Source organism: Taeniopygia guttata, chromosome 2, assembly GCF_048771995.1.
Source record: "Taeniopygia guttata chromosome 2, bTaeGut7.mat, whole genome shotgun sequence".
In the NCBI taxonomy this organism is placed as follows: Eukaryota; Metazoa; Chordata; class Aves; order Passeriformes; family Estrildidae; genus Taeniopygia; species Taeniopygia guttata.
The window spans coordinates 121,168,073-121,190,703 of record NC_133026.1 but is presented as its reverse complement, the minus strand read 5'-3'; the positions used below and the strand labels follow the sequence as shown (position 1 = coordinate 121,190,703).

At 36.2% G+C, this 22,631-nt stretch overlaps 1 protein-coding gene across 4 annotated transcripts in view; it reads right to left on the bottom strand.

The window, feature by feature from the left end:
* Nucleotides 1-6,516: 6,516 nt before the first annotated feature.
* HNF4G (hepatocyte nuclear factor 4 gamma) overlaps nucleotides 6,517-22,631 on the bottom strand; it is a 59,658-nt gene continuing 43,543 nt past the window's right edge. For all 4 annotated transcript variants that reach the window (XM_072924771.1, XM_030266347.4, XM_072924772.1 and 1 more), the window contains exons 4-10: nucleotides 19,495-19,601; nucleotides 15,488-15,643; nucleotides 13,304-13,391; nucleotides 11,125-11,277; nucleotides 10,708-10,944; nucleotides 10,108-10,230; nucleotides 6,517-9,699 (exon numbers count right to left, since the gene is read on the bottom strand). In XM_072924771.1, the coding sequence (XP_072780872.1) occupies nucleotides 9,581-9,699; nucleotides 10,108-10,230; nucleotides 10,708-10,944; nucleotides 11,125-11,277; nucleotides 13,304-13,391; nucleotides 15,488-15,643; nucleotides 19,495-19,601 (983 nt within the window). In that variant the 3' untranslated portion in view covers nucleotides 6,517-9,580. The remainder of the gene's footprint in view (nucleotides 9,700-10,107; nucleotides 10,231-10,707; nucleotides 10,945-11,124; nucleotides 11,278-13,303; nucleotides 13,392-15,487; nucleotides 15,644-19,494; nucleotides 19,602-22,631) is intronic.

Here is a 22,631-nt window from a genome sequence, read left to right as displayed (position 1 = left end):
CCTCAGGTTGTCTTACTCCGACAACAAAGTGTGACCAAACTGTAAGGCAGACTTACTCTGGCCTTTAGTAAAATTTTCCTTTCAATCATACTATGCTTTGTATTGTGTCATAATATTGCACTGTAGTGTTTTTTGTGTAAAGAAACAAAATGCCCAATGCATGGATAATAATAATTCCAATGTAGCAGCAGCTTTATTCCAGAGAAAAAGAAGCAGAAACTCCCTTGCTGCTACAGGGGGTGTAGTCCTACAGACATGCTGGAGCAGGCACTCTGCTGCTCCCTAACATTAGGGGTCACTTGTGCCACTTAGCCTCATTACCAGGGAGGACATGAGTCACGTGGGACTGACTGAGCACTCTCAGTGGTATTCCTCATCATCTGAAATGAAAGAATATTAAAGGAGCTCGACATTTTACTTCAAAGGTCAACAAATAACTCTCAGTGTCTCCATATATAAAGCGAATGACAGTAGACAACAGGCACAGCTTTGGCCTTGCAGTGGTTGCAGTTTAAAAAAAAGTGACAGGAAATAATGAGGTTTAAATTGGTGAATTGGTTTGTGTGTACTGGGGATTAACCTGCAATACACAGTGCACCCAAATTACAGAACTTCATGGATGAGCCACTTTAAAGCATTGTAGCACACACTCTGACTGCCATGATGCCTCATTTAGAGAAATACTGGTATACTTCTTTATTCTCCCACAGTCACATCATAAACTTAGACTAAAATCTTAAACTATCTTGCAATAAAATCAAGTGGTATTAGAAGATAAACACAGACAAAAAAACTATTTTAATAAGGTCCGTGATAGAAAAAAGTAAGATGCATCAGCTGAGGTTTAAATGTTATATTTTTACTAGTATGCCAACATCAATATTTATGAATGAAATTAAGTGCAAAGAGCCAAAGGATGACTCATACTTTTGTGCATCTAAACAAAAGAATGGGATGAAATAACGGTGCTGTTTGCATCCTTCCAAACACTCCCCATAACAATCCAGATGTGGCTTCTGCAGATAAAATGAGTGGCAGCACACAGACCTTCGTGTCACCATATGTCTCCTGTGACATGAGGAACAACCATGCAGTCGCTAACATGTTCAGAGGTCATACACTGCAGGTAGTGAATTCAGCAGCAGTGAGTAACAGAAATGACAGTGTGCTCTGCATCCTTCTAAATTTGCTGCTTTCTTTTGCCTTTTCTAGATATTCTAGTAGGCAGAGGGGGTTGCTCCAGGAAACTCAGCCTGAATTTTCATGTAATGGGGCTGGCAGTGTGACAACACAAGTGGTGTAAGCTTGATGGGTTCAAGGATTCTCCGGCACAAGATTCAATATAAATTAAGCTGTAAATAAATAAGGACTCTTACTCTGGGAAAGATAAGAATCAGGTGAGAGAGAGGACAGGGCAATGCAATTAATAGTTATTACACTAAATAACCTTATATCACCAGCAAATTATATTAGGTTTGAAGACAGTAATTTGAGGAAATGATTCTATTCACATGCTTTAGTTGAAGTAGGTTCCATGAGACTATTTATTGTGCTGGAGAAGGTATAATCTTTGGATTTGAGAGTTTCCATGGCTTTGGCTTCTTATTGACCTTTTTCTGTCTTCATTCACTGCCCCACGCCCCCTTAGCAAGCAGAACACAAAGATGACATCTAACATATCACAGTCAATTCCAAGCATTTAAAGTCTGAAGAGAGCACCCAGAATACCAGAAAGATTGACTTGTATAAAAAAAATCAATAAACTCAATTATTTCCAAATCAAAATAATAATTTTTCTGCATGTAAGTTTCATTGTTTAAGGAGGTTCTCTGTTCACCATGGTGCCTTCAAGCTTGCTCTGACCATGAAAAAAGAAAGATTTCCTTTTACATATTGATATGCCTCCAGAAGCTGAGGCATTGCAAAGGGCAATAGCACTGTGTTACTTCCTGGACTAACTGTCCTTCTGTGCTCATCAAGGCACCTTGAATCTATCCTCTCTAACTGGGTTCCCTGGAAAAAGCACTATATTTTTTAAGGGATTTTTTTCCCCACTATTACCCCTATCTTCAAAGTGCAAATTTCTCCTTAAGCAGATGTCTCCTTCCAAAGTCAAAAGCTGAAAGCTTCAACACTGCCTTCTTCATGAGCAGGGAGGGGGATTCCTCTCCTGCCCTCCAGAAGGACTCCATCCCTCTTTTCATTTTCAAATTATTTGTTGGTTAATGAGCAGCACCTCAGGCTGTCAGTCTCTGAAGAGGCACAGTGTCACAAGGACAGAATATCTGCCTCTATGTGTTTAATCACACAATGCGATTTTAATCAATCTGCAAAAAAGCTCACATTAAAATAGAGGACAGATCGTGCTACAGTTAAATTGTGATTTTGGTGTTGAGATAAAAAATGGATATTAATGTTCATGCTGCAAAAGAAAAGTGTACTTCATGGTAAATAAATTAGATATATAAAGTTTGTTATTTTATAGTACATCTGTCCGCATATTTTAGAATATTGTTCCATTTTATTACATTTATGATCCAGACTAATGCCCATTAAAAATCTAATATGACAATGAAAAATTTTATATGGAAAATTCTTGTCCTCTATTACAGTTGCTATCTTCTCCACTTTTTGGAAACCACAGTAAATTAGACTTGGGCCATGGTAATCTTAATTATATCTTGAAATAGATGATGTTGGAAATATATTGAATAAACTCTTTTGGTGAGATTGCCTTTGCCTCTTAATTCAAACTCTATGTTCATATGCTTACATTATTTAAATTACAAAAGGCAGACATCTGAAAAACTGGATGCTTTGTTGGGCAGTCATATTCATGAAAATTCATTCAGTTGTGAGGAGGTCAAAAAAACAGGGAAGAAAAAAACTGCCTGCTGATTAAAATGTAATGGTGAGCCGCACCATTTCATTTAAGCTGCAGAATGCATAGACTAAAAAAAAAGCAGTTTAATATGATCTCAAAACTGTGTTCTATTAATTAATTCTAATTTTTACTAGAGAGCAGTTGTAAAAACCTATTTACTTGTTTTATTTGAACAAGACAGGAAATAAGGCCACTGTAATAGGTGACACAAACACTCTGCATATTGGGTGGCTGACATAAAAGTGACAGACGAGAACATCACCAGATCCAACACTTTGGTTTTTGCTCCAAAGCTGTATCAAAGTGAAATGTTGACTCTGAATGCAACTAAGAACCCAACCAAAGTTTTATCTTGTCTCAGTTGGCTTTGTGAGAAGCATGAAACAGAACATGTCACAGCAGGTGATACAACTGGCAAGTTCAGCTGTGTCACATGAAACAAGGCTTGATGATAAAAGGGGATTGGTGACAGCAAGAACTGCCATGGGCTACAGGAAGGGCATTGTTTCACTCCCATGGCATTACAGCCCATTGGTAAAGAATGTATTTAATAATACTTAGAGTAAGGGTCCCAGAGCTGTGATGCAGAATGTGTCCAGACCTCCCTGTAGAGCTGCCCTGTGAAGAGCCAACAAGCTGCCAGTGGGCACCTGAGGGCATGTTAAGCTGCTAGGATATGTTTCATGAATTGCTAAATAAAAACTGTAAATAAATCAGCTGCTCTGAGTATGAAGTTTGCAATCTACAGGTGATATACTGAACCACAAACCAAACCACACTGAATATATTGAGCAAATCTCAATCTCATACCTCCCCTAAAGAGGTTTTCCTAATCTCCTTGTGGAATCAACAGTGTTAGCCAATTTTTGTGTGTCTTCTTTCCTTCCTCCTTTCACGGAATTCCCTTGAAAAACTGAAGAACGCCTTATTATATACTCTTATTTTTTCCTAACCAATCACTAACTCCTTTAACTTGTTCAGGTAATTTCAGTCCCAGAGACATATCTCTGTGTGCAATTTTTAAGATTATGCTTCCTTGAAGACCTTCAGTATTCTAAAATTGAAACAGCAACTGCTGTCTGTTTGGTCAACCCACCAAAAAAACTGGCAAAGGAGGCTAGCTAGGAGGCCAGACCCCAAAACATCACTGAGCCTAATCAGACACAGGACACTCAATGGTTCAACTCTGGCTATACTAAGACTCAAAAAGGCCAGCCAGTGCTATTCAGATCAAAGCTAAAGACATTTGAAAACTCTGGATTTCTAGTCTTTCTGCTCTAGTCTCAGAGGAGAGATCTAAGCTTTAGATGAAACTACCCCTTGACCAGACTGGCTAAACGAAAAATCTTCAGCACTTGCTGCTGTTCACCTCTTCATGTCAGACATTGGTGACATTCACCCTTGCAAAAGGAAGAAGTGGTGTCAGGCCCAAAATCATTGGGTAATTAAGAGCTCTGTGCTGATGCAAGGGTGTCCTGCCACAATGTGACTTGCAGAAGCTGTCACATCAGGCTTTGTTTGTGAGGAGGTAGCTGTCCTCTCAGCAGCATCAGTAAATCTAGGATCGACATGGCATCTTTGACTGACACTTGATTCAGGTGAACTGCATAATGTCAGTAGCAATCATAGCTCCACCACAATATTAAGGACTAGAGATCATTGTCATAAAAACATTTTAGGCTAGGCATATGTCTTGATGAGATTTTGCCCATCCTGTTTAGCTGGTATTCAAAAGGAAATTATTATAGTTGGTGACACAAAATGTAAGTTCTCTTTCACTGTCATTATAGAAGAATCTTTACATTTGATTATGTCTTCAAGTTTCTTAGCTTTTAACAGAAATATTTATGCTTTTGTTTGGAAATCAGGCATACATTTTAATTTTTATGAAATAAATTTTTGAAAATATATTACTGCAATTGAGTACCTTTAATCCCCTCAGCAATCAAATATAGCTTTTGGCTTCATAGAAGGTTTTTTATTAACACATAGACTATTCAATTAATGAAAATACTTGGATTTACCACAAGAAAATAAGGAACCAAAAGAAAGCAGTGATTGATGTCAACCATCTCCTCTATCTTCATAGTAGAAAAACAACAGAAGAAAGAGAAGTGCAATTGCATTGCTCCCATTGTAACACTAAATTTGGTGATAAATATTTTTTTTCCATTTCTTGTTTATTCCTAGGGAGAATAAAGGGAAAGAAGAAAGCTAATGCATCTTTATCAGGCCAAATAGAAAAATGTAAAAATTAAATGCAAACCAATTAATTTAATTTTATTAAAATGTGGATCTAAGTATTTCTTTACTATATACTTTAGCATAAGTATCACAAATGGTGGTACACAACTAGAAATAGTCTGTTGAAAGACATAATAAAATGTTAGGCCACCACAGACTGACAGACATCCTTGAGGTAAAACCAGAACTTCCAAGCATATGAATAAAACAAAGAATTATAACAAATTCTCTTACATTATGTGAATGTTAAAGTTCCTGTCACAGAAGATTCCTGGAGCACAGTAAATATCTTTGCTCACTTTCAGAATTCCTTAGATGGGAGATAATGATTAGAACTGAAAGCTAGTTCATCTATCTCTTTCTGTAAAACACATAATCCTGATTCACCTGTTGGGGCTCCTTGTAAAGCTGATTTATTAAAATCTTGAAAAATACTCTGTCAGCACTTCACAGCATAGAAGTTCAAAGGGAGTTTCCATATTTCTTTCATTGTAGGCTGAGAAAAAAAAACTCTTTTAGTTCCCTAAAATCCTAAACCTCCTACACCCGAGTCAGCATTCATAAGTAGAGGTTTCCTGCATGTAAAATAATCAACCATTGATTAAAGTTCCTCAGAAGGACCAGAAGATCTCCAGCATTCAAAATGGAGTCTCCATGGCAACTTTTCCCTGTAGTTCTGCACTCCAGAGTAGAGCCCATTTCAGCAAAAGTAAGCAGTCCAAATCACTGTATTATTACTACTAACAAAAAAAGAAACCAAAACAACAAAAAAAAAACCCCAAAATAAACAAACTAACTAACAACCTAACCCCATTTCCATTCAAAATCTAGTAAAGAGACATGCAACTGAACATAATGTCCAAGGCAGAGGAGATACTGGTTATCTAAAAAAAAAAAAAAAAAAATATTGTAAAGAGTAATTCTAGAGTTTACAATACGTCTATCAAATTGCACCTAAATTTTTCTAAATAACAATGCACTGGAGCAAAGGCAGTGATTTCTTAAGTTATCCCTGTCCAAAAAAAACAGACTGTTGAACATATGGTTAATTTTAAACACAGATGGAATTAAGCATGTGCTTCAGTTCTGTTCTGAGTCAGAAGTAAAAACTGAAGACCATAGCTATGTAATACTTTGCCATGTTACAGAAGAATCAACTAAAATGTCACCATCGGATTCTTTCATATGATTTCAATATCCTGCTTGAGCAGAGGGGGTTGGATTAGGTGACCTCCAGAGGTCCCTTCCAACCTCAGCCATTCTGTGATGCTGTGAACACTGTAGAGATGAAAGCATGTTAGTTATATACTTATTCATTGTGTAAGGAATATAAACCACTCTCATTGTTTATGTAAATAGTAAAAAAAAAAAATACTAAAAGGCAAATATGTCATTTGGATCATTCATATTTCTTTATTGAGCTTTGATGAAAAACATTCCATTTGAAATATTTCCAGCAACCATTTCAATTCCAAATGCTCAATACAAAAACTTGGTATCAGAGTTCAAACATATAAAGTTACATCTCATTATAATTTAATATTTAACAGCACTAATCATTTCTGATTTTTCATAATTAAGTTTACAAAAATAATGTTACATTTATAAAATAAATCAGCTTTTCCCAATAAATTACAGTGGTGTTCTTATTCAAAAATGTAATATATTGTACAAAATAGACAACAGCTTTTTGTCAGACAAAATACTAAAGTATATTTTTCCTCCAGTACATTTTGGCAGTGTGTGACAACATTTTATTGTACACTTGATATTTAAAGTTCACCGTGAAAAATAAAGTAAGGTATTATGCACATCTTTTATATAAGGCAAGGGTGGCCAGCTTGGGGACTGATCTTTATTTCCAATTATATGTTTTTAGTCAGACCAATACTGCCATGTTTATATAGTTGACTTCATTTATCTGACCCAGTAAATTCATGCGGATCCACCTAGAGTCCAACACTCTATGATAAGTACACAAATCTGAACCAAATCAGTAAACTTTTGGACTGCTCAGTATCTCTCACACTTGTTTTACCTTTGTGTATCACTGTAAAGCATTGGTGGCCAACTTGCAAAAAAACCAGAGTCTGGATACCCTTAAAGTTAATGGCAAAACCTCAGTACCTTATTCTATCATAAAAACTCATATTAAAAGGAACTTCTAAAAAGAGCAATGCATTAAAAAAAACCAAACGGTAAACAGCAAAAAGGAAAAGGATCTAAAAAGTAAAATGCAAACATTAATAGCTACTGTATACAGACTTTACAAAAGCAACTACTTTAAAATAACAAAGAAACACAGCGTCTACGTGGTGGTAGGTGCATTCTCATTAAAGCCTTTTGAATGTTCAGGTCAGTTCAGCATTTACCGTGTTGCATTTCCTGCCTACAAAAATGTGTTTGAAGAATCATTCTGGATTGTTTGAGCAACTTTTACAAGCCAAGGGTGTCACTGCACCATCTCTGGATGCTGTGATTAATGAAGGTGTCTGGTTCAGGATGATCAACATCTCACCTTGAAGAATTTCTGACTCCACTATGTTTTTTTCTCTTTGCAAACTGCAATATATTATTATCTCTTTTTTGTATGTTTCTCTCTTACATATCTTCTGGTAGAAAGTCTGCTTTGAAGTACTAAATCATTGCTGTCTGGAATAAATACAATATGTGAAGTGGCGATTTTCTTATGATGCTAGTATTGTATGAACAACATATCACTTCATATATCATAAAAGACTACTTTCACAAATTGTAACTGAGTAGTATAAATGCCTCAAGTGAGCATGTGTCACAAGGTTCACTTTGTGCAAATTCACGGAGAGTCCAAATCCAGATGGGTTGTTATAGACTCCAGACACAAAGCCTAATCAAGGTTTGATCCCCAGACTGGAAGGGGAGGAAGAGGTGGAGAAAGGGGCTTATCACAGAAAAGCAAGTCATTGCATGCTTCTGAAAACTTAGACATTGAGAGGATGAGTATGTGAATTGAGAGGGTGTGCTGTCTTCTGGCTGCCTTCTGGCTTGAAATACCATGGCTCAAACCAGGAACACCTGGAGCTGAACTCAGGCACTGCAATTAGTAAGTCATAACTCCCCAAACACAGAGCTACTACATTAATTACAACTTTTCAGTGGGTGAATTTTAGTGATTGCTGACACCCAGTCAGACAAATAAACACAATGGCTACTCTTACACTAGTAAACCAAACATCACAAAGTGTCCTCTTGCCCTGAGGTCAAATAACATGGCCCTAGTTACAACTCATTGCAGTCTAAAACTTCCTTGTGAGGGCAAGAGGAGGAGAAGACACTGATCTCTTCTTTGTGTTTCCAGAGACAGGACTCAAGGGAATGGCCTGAAGTTGTGTGGGGAGGCTTCGGTTGGATATTAGGAAAAGGTTCTTCACCCAGAGGGTGGTTGGGCACTGGAAGAGGCTCCCCAGGGAAGTGGTCACAGAAAACCCTGAAGCATTTGGACAACCCTTGGGGATTGTGCTATGTAAGGCCAGGAGATGATGATCTTTGTGGGTCCCTTCCAACTCAGTTTATTCTGGGGTTCTGTGATACTCTCCGTACTCTTAAAGAGAAGTGTTCAAAGAACCTGGTGAAAAGTGTACCTAGACTGGCCTAATTCCCAAAGTGTGCTCATAAATTTTTTGGGAAAGTACTAGTTAGTCCAGACCAAAAAGCCTACCAGTCCTTGTTCTAAGTACTTATCAATATAAATGCTTCAGCACTGGCCAGTTGACTATATATAGACATAATATCTACTTATGTTCTATATATAGATTTTAAGAAGTCCTCAAGCATATTCACCCAGGCAGGCCTTCTGCTTCATACAAACTGTTAAGCAGGGAGGATTCAATGCTTTTGTTGAAATTTTACTTGAAAGAGATGGTCCTTTCAAATCAGGATTTTTAAAAATATTTGGGGTTTTCTGTCCACTAAGTATGTTTTCCTTTTTTTTCAATTCATGTGCTTTTTTTGGTAGTCTAATATTCTACTATTAGTGGAATCTTGGCTTTTGCCTGAATAACCCACTTTTTCATATCTACAATTCACAGCTAAACAACCACTAAGCAGTTCCATTACAATGAAAAAAATTATATACACATCTAAAACAAAAATATTAAGACAACTAAAACAGGAAATAAAAATATGAATCTGTGCATTTATAAGATCTAAAAATAATATCTACCTCTATACATATCTGTCAGACTGCAGCGTCCACAGTTACAGTTGTATGCAGTAGTCAGAACAGCATTACTATCCAAATCATGAGGTGTTTTAAGGAACACCCACTTAGTAGTGGCTGCTGAGGAAATAATTTCCTTTATCAACCTGAGATTTTAAATGTGCAAGTCTTCTACCAATCTATCTAGTGCATGAAAAGGAAGAGAAAGAAGGGAAGGAAGGGAAGGAAGAAAGGATAAGACAGAGATAAAAATATCACAATGGTTTTGGTTTCAAAATAGATTGTTGTGCAATGACTGAAGCTTGATTTGCAGACATTTTGTATTCTTGCCCAGAGCCTTGTGGAGGGGAAGGTAATGGAGTTTCTGGAGTTGCTGAAAAAAAAAAAACATAGAAATAATTATTATATATTTCTATAGCCTGGTCTACTCTACATATATACACTACTGCACTGAAAGGGAGTCCTGTTGCATACTTGGGAAAGAGAGTGTCTCGACATGCTAGGGAAACACGATATTTTAATGATCAAATTTTTATTTTATTAAAGACTGTGCATGTAAAAACAATGATATATCAGAATGGAGCTGAATTTTTAAATTAAATTCAGGTCAAAGTTCATTACTTTACACCATTTATATACATACATTTTTAATGAACAATTATTTTAATTTAAGAATTATGATGAAATAGCTCTATGAACACTGACAAGCCACCATGCTAATTAATATTATAAAATGAAACAGTGAAGTGTTATGACAGAAGGCTAACTTGCAATTACTTACGTATCTGTTCCGCATGTACAGGAGCAGACATTGAACTTATGAGGACAGTTTGGCCAGTTAATGGATCTTGGGCTAAGTGAGGATGCACTGGATGATGCAGATGACTGGCATCATTAGAAGTACCTGCAAAAATAACATGAGTGTATATCAATGCAAACGAGCACATTGTTGCCAGTGAGTTATACTTCAGTAATTACATTTCCACAGAGTAAATATTTTGATTGGCAATTTGAATAATTGCCTCTGGGTATTCATTAAACAATTTAAGCAGACTTCAAGCATATTAAGCACTGTGTTTATTTTCACTGTTTTGACTGCAATAACAGTGTGTTTCATGAAACATTTCTAAGGATTCTTTCATCTGCCTAGGGGATTGTAGGACAACCTAGTAGTTACTGAGAAGTACATACAAAATCTGTTATTGTAAGACTAAGTTAACAAGATGAATGGCCAAGACAAGAAGGCTTTAGCTAACAAATACAAAACACAAAGCTCACACAGTGAGTCAGAGTTCTAGCTTAGATCAGGATTCCCTCAACATCCCAACATGCTAAATTCAACATAATACAAGATGGTAAATTTAACAAATTACTAGCTTACCTCCCAGTAACATTTCCTGAAGCAAACTGTCAATTTTAACAATTCCAAATAATTTAACCAATTGTATCTGCTCAATCATTTGCCAAGTGATGCTTTGGAGTGTAGGCAGTAGAAGAAGAAGTTCTCCAAATCTTCCTCTGGAGTCATACTGACGGTCATTAATATAATCCTCTAAACTGATTTGGACTTGGAATCGCATATTCTTAATCTTCAATGGATTACTCAAACCTTTTGCATCTTAAAAAATGACAAAAACTTAAAGTCAAGGCATATTACAATTTGGGAGGAGTATCTTACTGTTTTTCATTTTATTGTTTTCCATGCAGCTAGATAACATGAACAGATGCTAAATTAACAAAAATTACTTTCAATACAATCACATGTAAAACAATTGAGAGATATTTTTTGTAAAAATACCTGGATCAAAAAACACAATTGCTTTCAAGCAAGCATATTCATTGTCATCTATTTGAATTTCCTGGAAGGGACGAACTAATTCATCCAGAATCCGATTTGCCACTCGGCAGATCTCCATTTCAGTGCTGTTGCGATGAATTATGTAATTGTTGCCTTAGAGAGAAAGAATATCAACATATTAATTGAGAGAAACATTTTGATGTAATATACTGGATTAAGCCAGTTTCCAAAAGTATATTTCATATTGATTGATCAAGTTAATTTTTTTAAGTAACAACTCTCCCTTACATCACACACAACTTTTCTTTGCAGAGTATATAAGTGCAAATTATATCTGTCCCCTAGTAAATACTCTGCACATATAAGTATGCCAATGTGTAGTTACTCATTAGTCCACAGGACCAAGGTTGGTATTTGAAGGTACTGGTGCAAAGCAAGTAGACCTTTATGTTTAAATAACAGATAAATATACCAATGTATTGATCTTAAAATGTCGTCTTCCCTGATTAAAATAATATATCCCAAGCTGAATGGCAAGGATTTGACAACAGGCAAGAGGAGACACTTTTTATTCCTAAAGGATGTTTCTGTTGTTCCTAAAAAAATTTAGTAGCATAGTAAAATTTTCAGTTAAATAATTTTACCTTGAGTTTTTTGGGTTTTGGGTTTTTTTAAAAAATATCAATTTTGGAGGTCTCCACTATGGTATCTTAATTAACTTTCTGGAGAATACCAGGAATATCATGGAGCTTTCAGAAGTCACCATGCAGTTTTTTGAAAGAAAAACTGATAATTATATCACAAGAGATCTATGTCAAAATTACTCATAAAACAGATCTCTGCCTCAAAGTATCAAAAACAAGCCTTGAAACCTCAAATTGTTTCTTCTTTTGGTATATCTGCTGAGGCTCATGATATATAATTTTTTTACTATTATTTTATCATTTTTTGCCTTTTTACCTTATTACTAATCCAAATAAATTGCAAATTTATTTTTTCTTAGTTTCTGTTAATTTTGTTAGTGAAACTATATTTAGGGAAATAAGTACCTTAAGAAAGACATTTGTACAGCTTTTAGCTTGAAAAGATTGCTGATGAGAGAAATACCTTCAGACCAAGCCCTTCTTGTCCTTTTAATGTTTTAATATGTGTAAAAATAAATTCAAGCTAATTCAGAGCTATAAAAAGGCAGGCTCAAAGAGGAAGGAGAACAAGTAGTAGAAAATGTCCTTGTACCACACCACCAGTGAAGAGACAAGTCTGAGTCCGTATTCCATATAGCCCATCAAAAATCCTGTCCCACACAACCAACAGCCTGTCTCAGGAAACAACCCCAATGCTGACCATGTCTAATGAGGCCCTTTTTGGCAGAGTACACTTCAGAATGCAGAGCACGGTGTCAAACAAGGTTAACAAATGCCCCATCACATCACTCTCCACTCTTTTGCAACTGGTCCTCTCATTTGCATGAACTAGAAGACATGCTTCCATCAGTGAAAACATCCTCTTCCCTGACAGCCATGTTCCCTTTATACAGCCCAACACAGGAGACATCTGAGCTGACCAAAAATGCGCTCCTGCAGGTGTGCCTCGGCACTGTGCCGTGGTGCACCCATCTGCCACGCAGCAGGGACAGCAGGAATGATGTTTACATGGTAGCCATATGGGGACTGTACAGGAAGAAGTGAGAGAGGTCTTGAGAAAGGGAGTTGCAGGTAACATGCTATCTAATATTCCAGCCAATAGAGTCTTCTCTGAGTCTGAAGGACTCCTGAGAAAGCTCCAGATAAATAGTTTTCATGAAGACTGATAGTAATACACGTGCATACCCCTTTCCTAAGCAAAGGGGGTTTTACACTGTTTTTGTGGTGTAATTTTATTCCATTTTTTAATGGGAAAGGGTGCAGAAAGGAAGATAATGTGAGGAGGCAATTGCCAGGAACTCCCTTAAATTATGGTTTCTGCTATCCAGTATACCTTTACCTGTATTAACCCACATGAAACCATCCACCTGCTTTTGCTAGAAGAGGCACGTGACATTATGTCATTAATAGCTATTTAGCATTTACAGAATGCATTGCTTTGATTGTGCCAGAACAGTTGTCCCACTTAAGTGACTACACCGTTGCTAATGTACTATAACACCATCATCAGTAAGTAAAACAAAACCAATATTTACCTAAAAGTAAAATGTCCTTATATGCCATGGACCGTTTTGCTGCTCCAAGCAACAGGTGCTCCCCAGCATGTGCTCTTAGCAGGGCAACCTCACAAAAAAACCAACAGACTCATTAGATGATAAAGCAGTAAGTTTCAATAAGAGCAAATGAAAAGAGGATACATATTACTGTGTGTTAGATATATGCTGAAGACTATTAAGATTCCAATGTAAAATGTAAAGTGGATGCAAAAATCTGAACACCATAAAACCAGCGCTTTCTAATTAAATTGTCATCTCTGTCATATCTAGCATTCTGTCTAGATTTTAAACGTCAGGATCTCCAAAATTCTTCTCAATAAATATACTATCTGCATTTATTTTCTGGTGTGTATTCCCTTGGCAAAGTTTTCTCTGGCATTTTAAGTTGACACTAAATACTCCAGTGGGCTGGAATGAACTGTTACAGTAAATTTGGTTCTATCAGTGTTTACTTTTTCTCTTGAATCAAAAATTTATGCAGCACTTAAAAGAGCTTCTTCCAAACAAAGCCAGATATGCTAACAGTGCCACTATTGTCCACAAAGAGGAATCCCAATTTGTACTAGGAAGGAACTTCTGTTTATTCATTTAGTCTTAGTCACCTATTTCCTCTAGTTTTACTGTCTGCTTGAAATGTCAGCAATGGCCTTTATTTCCTCAAAGAACTCATCTCTTGACAAGTAATTCTAATCCAAGCCAGACATTTTAGGAGAGATATAAAGGTACACAGCACCTGGGTAATACTTATGTGTTAGGATTTCAGGTTCTCTGTAGAGTTACCTTAACTGCTTTGGTCTCCTCTGTGGTTTGCAAATCAGGCTACTCCCATACCAGGAATAATTTTTTTGAAAACCAGATGGCTTATTTTATAACTGAATGCACAATGCCCCTTAGAAACTAGCTATCACAAAGAAAAAGTGGCATTTGTTTTACCTCTCAACATATTTGTCCCTATTTTTCTAATGTACTTAAGGTTTCAGAGTATTTCCCAACACGTACTCTTCAAGCACAGCAGGGGTGTTTTCAGCCTATCATTCTAAGCTGATATTTTATTTTTTAAATTCAGATAGGAACATTTTAAGGATATTTTATATCTTCTCTTTTCCTCCATACTATCTTAAGAATAAAAGCAGCAATATTTTTTTGCTGGCTTTTGTTGCCCTTTTGTAGTAATGACATTTGAAATATCTTTTTCACATGAACAGTTTAAACTTATTCAGGTATGTTGAGCTTGTGAAAAACGTGCTCTGTTGGTCTGCAAAGACATCATTTAACTCATTTAACTTCTTTTTTGGGGAGTTTCCTGTGGCCTGAAATATACCCATATTCCTGAGGAACGATATAAAGGGTAATGATTCAGTCCAAACGAAGGATAACCTAACACTTGCAGGATTTTGTTAAAAAACTGGGGGTCTCAAGAAGCAAAATAAATATTTCCACAATTCCAGTTCACAGAGTAATTTTCAAGATTAATCAGATTTTGGTGAGGAATCAAGAGATCACAAGCAATCAATTTATCTCCTTCTGAGACTGCTTGTCGGAGAACTGATTCCCACAATGTGGAGATTCTGGTTCTGGGTTTGCCAGCACAACCTACTCTGAAAGCCAGTGATGTATTAGTATATATTGCAGATGTGATGTTAGATCAGACCTCTGTCACAAAAACTCTTATGAATTTTCAAGATTTGGTGTTTTCCTTACATTTATTATGTACAATATAATTTTAATACATTGTATTGCATGAAAGAGTATTTGCTATGAACTGATATCACTGTTTGGAATTTGTTTGAGATTCTAATAGCTTTTGGTTTTTGCAAGTAGAGAAGACTTGCTTCAAATTAAATAACATGCGGTTTTATACCATATTATAATGAAAGGTGAACATGAAAAAAATACTTTTTAAGGTCAGAAAAAGTTCTGCTTCTAAAACACTAAAGAAAGAACAATACAGTTAAAGCCATGCTTCCTTGCTGTTTCTTCCTGTTCATGTCTTTTCTGTTATGGTGGTGTTACTGCACAACTTAAATAAAATAAATTAAGAGGATAGGTCTATTCAGCTCTATTTGTTCAGACAAAAAAGAATGAGTGCTTCATCCTGACATTTAATAATCACAGGAATAACTGAGCAGTAATTATAGTTTTCTCTTTGTTCTCCTCTTATACCTGGTCATCGAGTGGTAGTTCACAGAAGCCTGGAATATATTTAGCCCATTCCACCAGGACCAAAAGTTGTTGCTTCATAGATTCACAGACATCACTAACACCAGCAATTTTCTTAACACTTATATCAGTGCTAGCACTGGGACTGGAGATTGAGATCTAGCCATAATGAGAGAAAAAATGAACAATGTTAAATTTCATATAATTTTATTTCCACTGGTTAGTAGCATATTTAAGAAAAAATCAAAGCAGTAATCACAGACCCTCTTGAGAAATTCCTTGACCATATGGACCATTACCCTGCACATAAATTATAAATTTTTCTCTCTCAGTATGCCAGTATGCATCGCAATATGCTAAAACTTTAATTAATCATATCATGATACAATATCTTCTCATTCCAAAATACTATTTTTAAAAAATGCTAGAGCTCTTTTCATTTGTAGAAGGGAGGTGTTTTGATTTTTCTTTAAAATGGTTGACATTTACTTCATTTCAGAAAAAAAGAAGAGCTCATAGTGGCATGTAGTAATATTAAGGGACAGAGATAATAAGACAAAGAGAATTGTAAAGGGGTAACATGCTCTTCTAGTGGAAAGATAGGTATCATTAACTGCAGAAGGTAAAACAGGGGGGTTTTAGTGCCTGGAGGAGAATGGTTTGTAATGATGAAGCAGCGGTATAGGCAGAGGCCTGAGATGTTTCAGAGGAAATGTAAAGGATATGAGTGTGCATTAGACCACCTGCAGGGAACAGTGTTCTGTGAAATGGCAAGAGAGCAATATCTTTCTGGGCCTAAAGCTGGGGCACTTCTATTGAGCCAATTCCTGAAATTCGTAATGACTTTTCAAGGAAAGGAACAAAACCAGGCTTTCTCTTGAGCCAGGCAGGAAAGCCAGCTTAAGATAAAGGCAAACCCAAGAAGGTAAGGCCAGTTTATAGTTGCTATCATACTAGGGAAACAAAAAGAAACAGGAAGCAGAAAAGGTAAAAAAACAGAAGAAAGGAAACAAAATGAAAAAGAGAGAAGAAGAAAGAAAAAAAAGAAAAAGAAAAAAAGAAAAAAAGAAAAAAAATTATCACCATACAAGGCCTATAAAACTGACTTTCCCTCTATGTTTTATTACCAAAAGCATATTTGGGAAATTATGTAGCGTGATTATCTTCCTCAGGAAAAGAAATTAATTGTTTTGTCTTCCATTACCATGTTCCTACACTTTTCAGGATGGTGGAAAGTATTTAGTTTGACTCCTACAAGTTCCCTTCATCCATACACCCATGTTAAACCCCACAGTGGGATCTGTAGTGAAATCCCTTATCCTTGAGTAGTCAAAAGGAGTTGTACATCAGAACTAAAGCTCTATGTTTCCTACATAATTCAGTAGTGTAAAACAGTGGAAACAGCTTAGATATTTATGTCAGTTAACCAGCTGAACATTAGCTCTCAGGGAAATACAGCAACTAGGCAGGTGAAAAATTCCTCAGACACATAATTCAAAGTCTATCATGTAGGAAAAAGGTTAGAGGTATTGCCTCTTTGTAGACAGAGAATGTGTGAAATCCATGCTATAATCATGAATCCATCTCTGGCATCTCCTCTACAAAAAGGAGGTTGAAAATACTGATATTCATTCAGGTGAGAGCTACCAGAGCGATTCAGTCTAGAAAACCTTCAGTACAGAAAGACAGTAAAGAAATTCAATACATTTTTTTTTCTTCCAGAAGAATAAAAGGGGTCTTGATCATGATTCAAAGGTACAAAGTAGAGATTTCTGATAGTAGGTCAAATTCTGATCTGCCTGAAAATGATACTAAACATACAGCAACTAGAAGATAATACAAGAAGGTAAAGAAGAGGTAGATTGTTTAACTGTTAGACATACTGACCCATGCAGTTAATACATTGTCCTTCCTTTAATATATTTAATCAAAGATGTGCATTTTTATAATTTACATCTTACATTACAAACTACAATCTCCACGCTGAAATTAATTGGTGAACTTCTGCTGAGGGTTTGTGGGATGACTCCCATGGAGGTCGTTACGAACACCTAGGATTATATGTCTTGACAAGGATATGAAGCTATGAACTTTTCAATTTCTATTTCTCTATTGCTTTAACCTGCCTCTCATTTATGGGGTACAACATAGGGCTCAGTGACTTGATAGAATCAGAGATTAGCACAGGTTAGGAAGAACCTTGAAAGGTCCCAACTTTTATGGGAAAGGAATCCTAGAGATTATCTAACACCCTGTCCAATCGCATAATGAAAATCTTCAGTGATGAGGACTCCACCACATCCCTGGAAAGGTTGCTCCAGTAATTGATTGTTCTCATTGTAAAAAATTACTTTCTTATATTGAGGTGTAACTTGTACCCGTTAATGAGTTGATGAACATGAAAATATAACACTGTATCCCAGTTGCTCTGAAAACCTTCAGGGGCAGATGCCTTTACTCATATGAGAGTCAAGCACAACCTTTTCATATTTACATAATCCTGGAAGCCTCTCCCAAGTCAGTATGAGAAAAATTGTACTTAGACAATTCCCCCCTGTACGGAATCTTAATGAAAAAAAATTACTAATTTTCCGTATTTATTACGGACACTTCAAAAGGGATGAAAAAACCTATTTTTCCTTATTCATATGGACATTTCAAAAGAAATTAATGCCACCCTCTTCCTCATTTTACAGCTGAAGTACTTGAATAATCATTTGGGACACTACCATCTCCTCTATGTCTCTTCTCAGGACTGAACTCATCTTGTAGACCTATTCAACTGAGGGAGAAGTACTTTTAAGACTTCTTTGCTTTTCCATCATGCTAATGGAGTCTCTTGGACTTTGAAGCCAAGATTGTATCTTCATATATGCTTGACATAGTGGAAGCAATTCTGTTCTACTAAAACATATCCAATAGTAAGTACAATAAATTTGTGTATACACAAGGAGATGTTTTAGGCCAAGAACCTACTATTTGAAAAAAACTTTGTGCTATAAACAGCTGAGGATGTGATTCTTTTCAAGACAGTTCTTATTCCTGAATTGCATATACCAGTTGGAAATGATTAAGGAGTATTAAAAAAAAGCGCAATAAGCAGGTTCAAAAAATTACGAAGGAGATAAATATAGCTATATTTTTCATAGTGTATAGGTAGGAAATGTAGGAAGGTATATTATGTTCATCTTGTCTGCCCAGACATGCAATATGTGCCAAAGACTATAACCCAGTAATTCCTGCATCAATTCTTTACAGGCAGTTCCAGCCTAAGAGAGATGCTGATAAAGAATGAGATTACAAAACATTTGGGGATGTATAAATCAGTCAGTATGAAATCATAAAGGTGGCAGTTAAATTCTAAGCAAGTTAGTAAGAGGTGCAAGAATGCAGAATCAATGATCATGATTTATCTGAGGTGCAGAAAAGGACTGGAGACTGTTCCATTCAGCAATTGATTCAATAGGAAAAAAAAAAAAAGGAAAAGAGAAAATGAAGTTCAGATGAGACAAAGAAAATTTAAAAGTGAGATGTGAATAGACTCTGCAGTTGGAACACTTTTTTTTGCCTTACTTATAATGTCTAAAGATATTAAAAATGGGATTTTCAAAAGAATGTAAGGAAATGTGTGTCCACACCCCTTTGAATGTAATGGCTTTAGACAAATTTTTCCCTATGTTTCATGGGAAAGACTGCTTCAAAGATAGATAGATGCCACCAGCTGCCCAAGACAGCAATTGATTTAAAAGCAGTAGGAACCATAAACCTTTATTAAGAAAGGTGCCTAAGACATATTGTTCTGGACAAAGTAGAATATTTTATTGACTATGCTTCAAGAATGTATTCTATTACGGCTTCTTCCATTGAGAAGAGGAAACTGAGTGCATTTTGGAAGTAGGAAAAAAGTAATCTCAATAATTATTTTCGATGTAATAATAAATAGAGAAGTATTTAATTTTAGTAAAAGTGGTCTTAACGTCACTAAATAATTTTGTGATAGATCTTAGTACCTGGCGGGAGAGTGTCTCAGCTTGTGACAGTGTGCTAATAGAGGGACTGTTGCAGCCATCAAAAGTGTTTCTTCTTGTACTTATCCTGTCCCGTTCATTTTGTACAGCTGGAAAAGAATAATCATCTCATTTATTGACTTGTAAACACTGACACAAAGAATAATTTCAGAACTTTACTAGATTCCAGAACATAACTCTAAGAACTGAAAGGCATGCCATTCAAAGAAGATGATCTGTGTTTAGCTCTGCGTGTTGAGGAAGGATGATATACATCTTTATAGTCTCTATTGGAACACTACTTGTCTGTAAAAAGCATGTATAACTAATTGCAGATGGACACTGAATCATCTGCACTTCTGTCACTAGCTTAATTACAGTCAAACCTCTTTCTGCCTTTGAACTTGAACACATGGTCTCAATTTCAACCAATTTAATAAGTCAGGCTTTATGATAACAGCAGAAATGGACATTTCCAGACTACCAAACAGGTCAAGTGGTACAGCATCACCACTGAAAAAATATCTCTCAGAGGAAGTATGAAAGCCCTGCTCCTACTCTGCTGTAGGAAACAATGAAACACGAATGAATTATGAATTTAATCCACTAGCAAGATAATTCTGAAAGTTAAATCTCATGTTCCTCCTCAGTGACACTGCATTCCTAGCCAGTATAGGGAACATTAACTAAGTTACAGGGGGATAAAAGAACAACCCAAAAACCAGCACATGAGAAAAGTTTTAGGACAGTAAATTCATTAAGTTTTGTCTCATGGGGTTCAAAAACAGGCATTTGAAAGAGCTTTGGATAAGGAATCTGTAATCAGCACAAGCAAAGCTTATGAAGCAAGAAAGTTTACTTTTAAACTAAAGGAAGAAAAAGAAAAAAAAAAAAAAAACTAACAGTCAGATCCTTCTAAAACCTAGATCTGTAGTGAAAGATTAGGCCAAGGAAAAAAAAGAAGGGGAAAAAAAAATTGTGCCAATGGAAATCTTTCTACTGCATGAGCAACTTCATTGTCTTTTAAGAGCAGCAACTTTATTCCCAAAGATACATTTGCTATATTGTGGGAAACAAGCTGCATTACAGAATTTAGGACTAGTACAACAATTATCAATTAGAATCCCGCCCCCCACCCCCGCCAAAAAAAAAAACAACCCTCTGTGCATTAAGTAGGTTCAGGGTTTATCAGAACAATGCACACAGTTTATTTCAGATGTGCACTAACTTTTTTGCAGGGACATTCATTGATGGGCCTTTTATTAAGGTCACAGGAAGAAATCTTGTGTGGTGATAAACACTTAGTATGCTGTAGACAGGAAAGAGAAAATATAACCTTTTGTAAAAGAATGCTGAAATAAACATTCAATGCTGAAACAAACATAGGTAATTAAAATAAGTTCAGCATCGATTAGTTTTGCAAAAACAGTAAGGTACACCAGTACACCACTAGTGAAAATCACTGGTGGAGCACACTTAAAACTATAGTGGATTTTTAAATTTTCTTCTACATACACATAATTTTGGATTATTAGACTAGACTATGTGGCTAAAGCTTTATTGTCAATTCAGGCTAAAATTGCCTTAAACAGAGACTTCATGAGGAGGGTGGGAGGGTGGTACATTTGCTCAAAGAGGACTTATAAAGCTTTTAATAACTAAAGCCTCTCTTTTCTTTGTCCTGGAGAAAAGAAAGAGATTTGCTAAAAATGTGAGAAACTATCATAGATTCTATGCTATACTTATACTACAAGACATGCCCTGATCATGTTGAGAGGTTATAACAAAAGTAATGTTGAAAGTCTTAGATGCAGTTGGGATCAGAGTAGGGCAGAGTAACGTTAAGTGGGTTAAAAATTTTGTGCCATGCTAGGCTGCACTAGCATCTTAAGGGAAATAAGCATTTCTGGATTTTGGGCTGCTCAGCACATGAAAGATGCTGGAAAACTAGGTAGTGTCCAGCAGGGGGCTGTGGAGATGTAATCCACATGATGCACAAGGTGAAGTAGAGACAGACAGGCATCTTTGCTGATGTGGAAAAAAGAGGAGCAACATGGATGTCTTCATTTCTGTAGCATTCTGAAAATGGAGCCAGATTCTTCTCAGATGCATAAAGAAAAGACAAGACCCAATGGGCACTACTCTAACTGCAGTAAGAGATATTCTAACTAGTTATAAGGGAAAAAAAACCTTCCCAATGAGGGTGGTCAACTACTGGTAGAGCTTGTAGAGCAAGAGGTTTTTCAATCTCCCCTCTCACAGACTGTGTAAATCTGTCTGGCAGGGTCCCAAGCAACCTGACTGAACCTAAGTATCAGCCTTGGTTTATGTGGGAGCTGAGCTATATGAACTATAGGTGTCTCTTCTGAGATAAACTATTCTTTAACTCCAGGATTTGAAAGTCTGTTAAGTTCTTCTATTTGCAAAACTTCTAGGGCTGCTGCATATTCACAGATCTTTCTCTTGCTTCACATCAGATTCATAACATATATACAATATGTTACTGACTTAATGGCTCAAATTCCAAAAGGCCAAAGTCTCTTAAAGGAGATGCACAATAGTAGGCAAACCTATTTCAGACCCTGTGCAATGCTGTTTAGAATATCCCCATACAGCTTTCAAGGAGAAAAATTCATTTTATCTCATACTAATAACTCGATCACTTGGAAAGTACTGCTACAAGACAGATACTTCAGAGCATAAAGAAAAAGCTTCCTTTGTACAGACAAAAAGAATGATAGCCATATTACAAGAGAACTAAGCATTCACATTTCAGACTGGCCAGCAAGCAGATGCACCATGCTCCAAACAAAAAAGGTAGAAAAGTTTGTGACAAACAACTTTTGAGAGTGTATTTGAAACAAATAAGGCCATCTTTTGCCTCTACATCATTATTGCCTTTGAAACAACAGCTAAAAAAAAAAAATAAACCCTCTAATATTTGCATTGCTCTTCTTTCCCTGTTGCTCAGCTCCTGTGGTGAGCTGGTCCTTCCACTTTGACTGAAGAATCAATGTGACACATGCTTCTCATATCTGTCAGTGAGATGCTAAGTAACAATTTTCCTATATTAAGCCGTAGGGAAATTAGATTTTTTTATTAATTAACATGGAGTCTCCACTGACAGCTGCCACTACTCT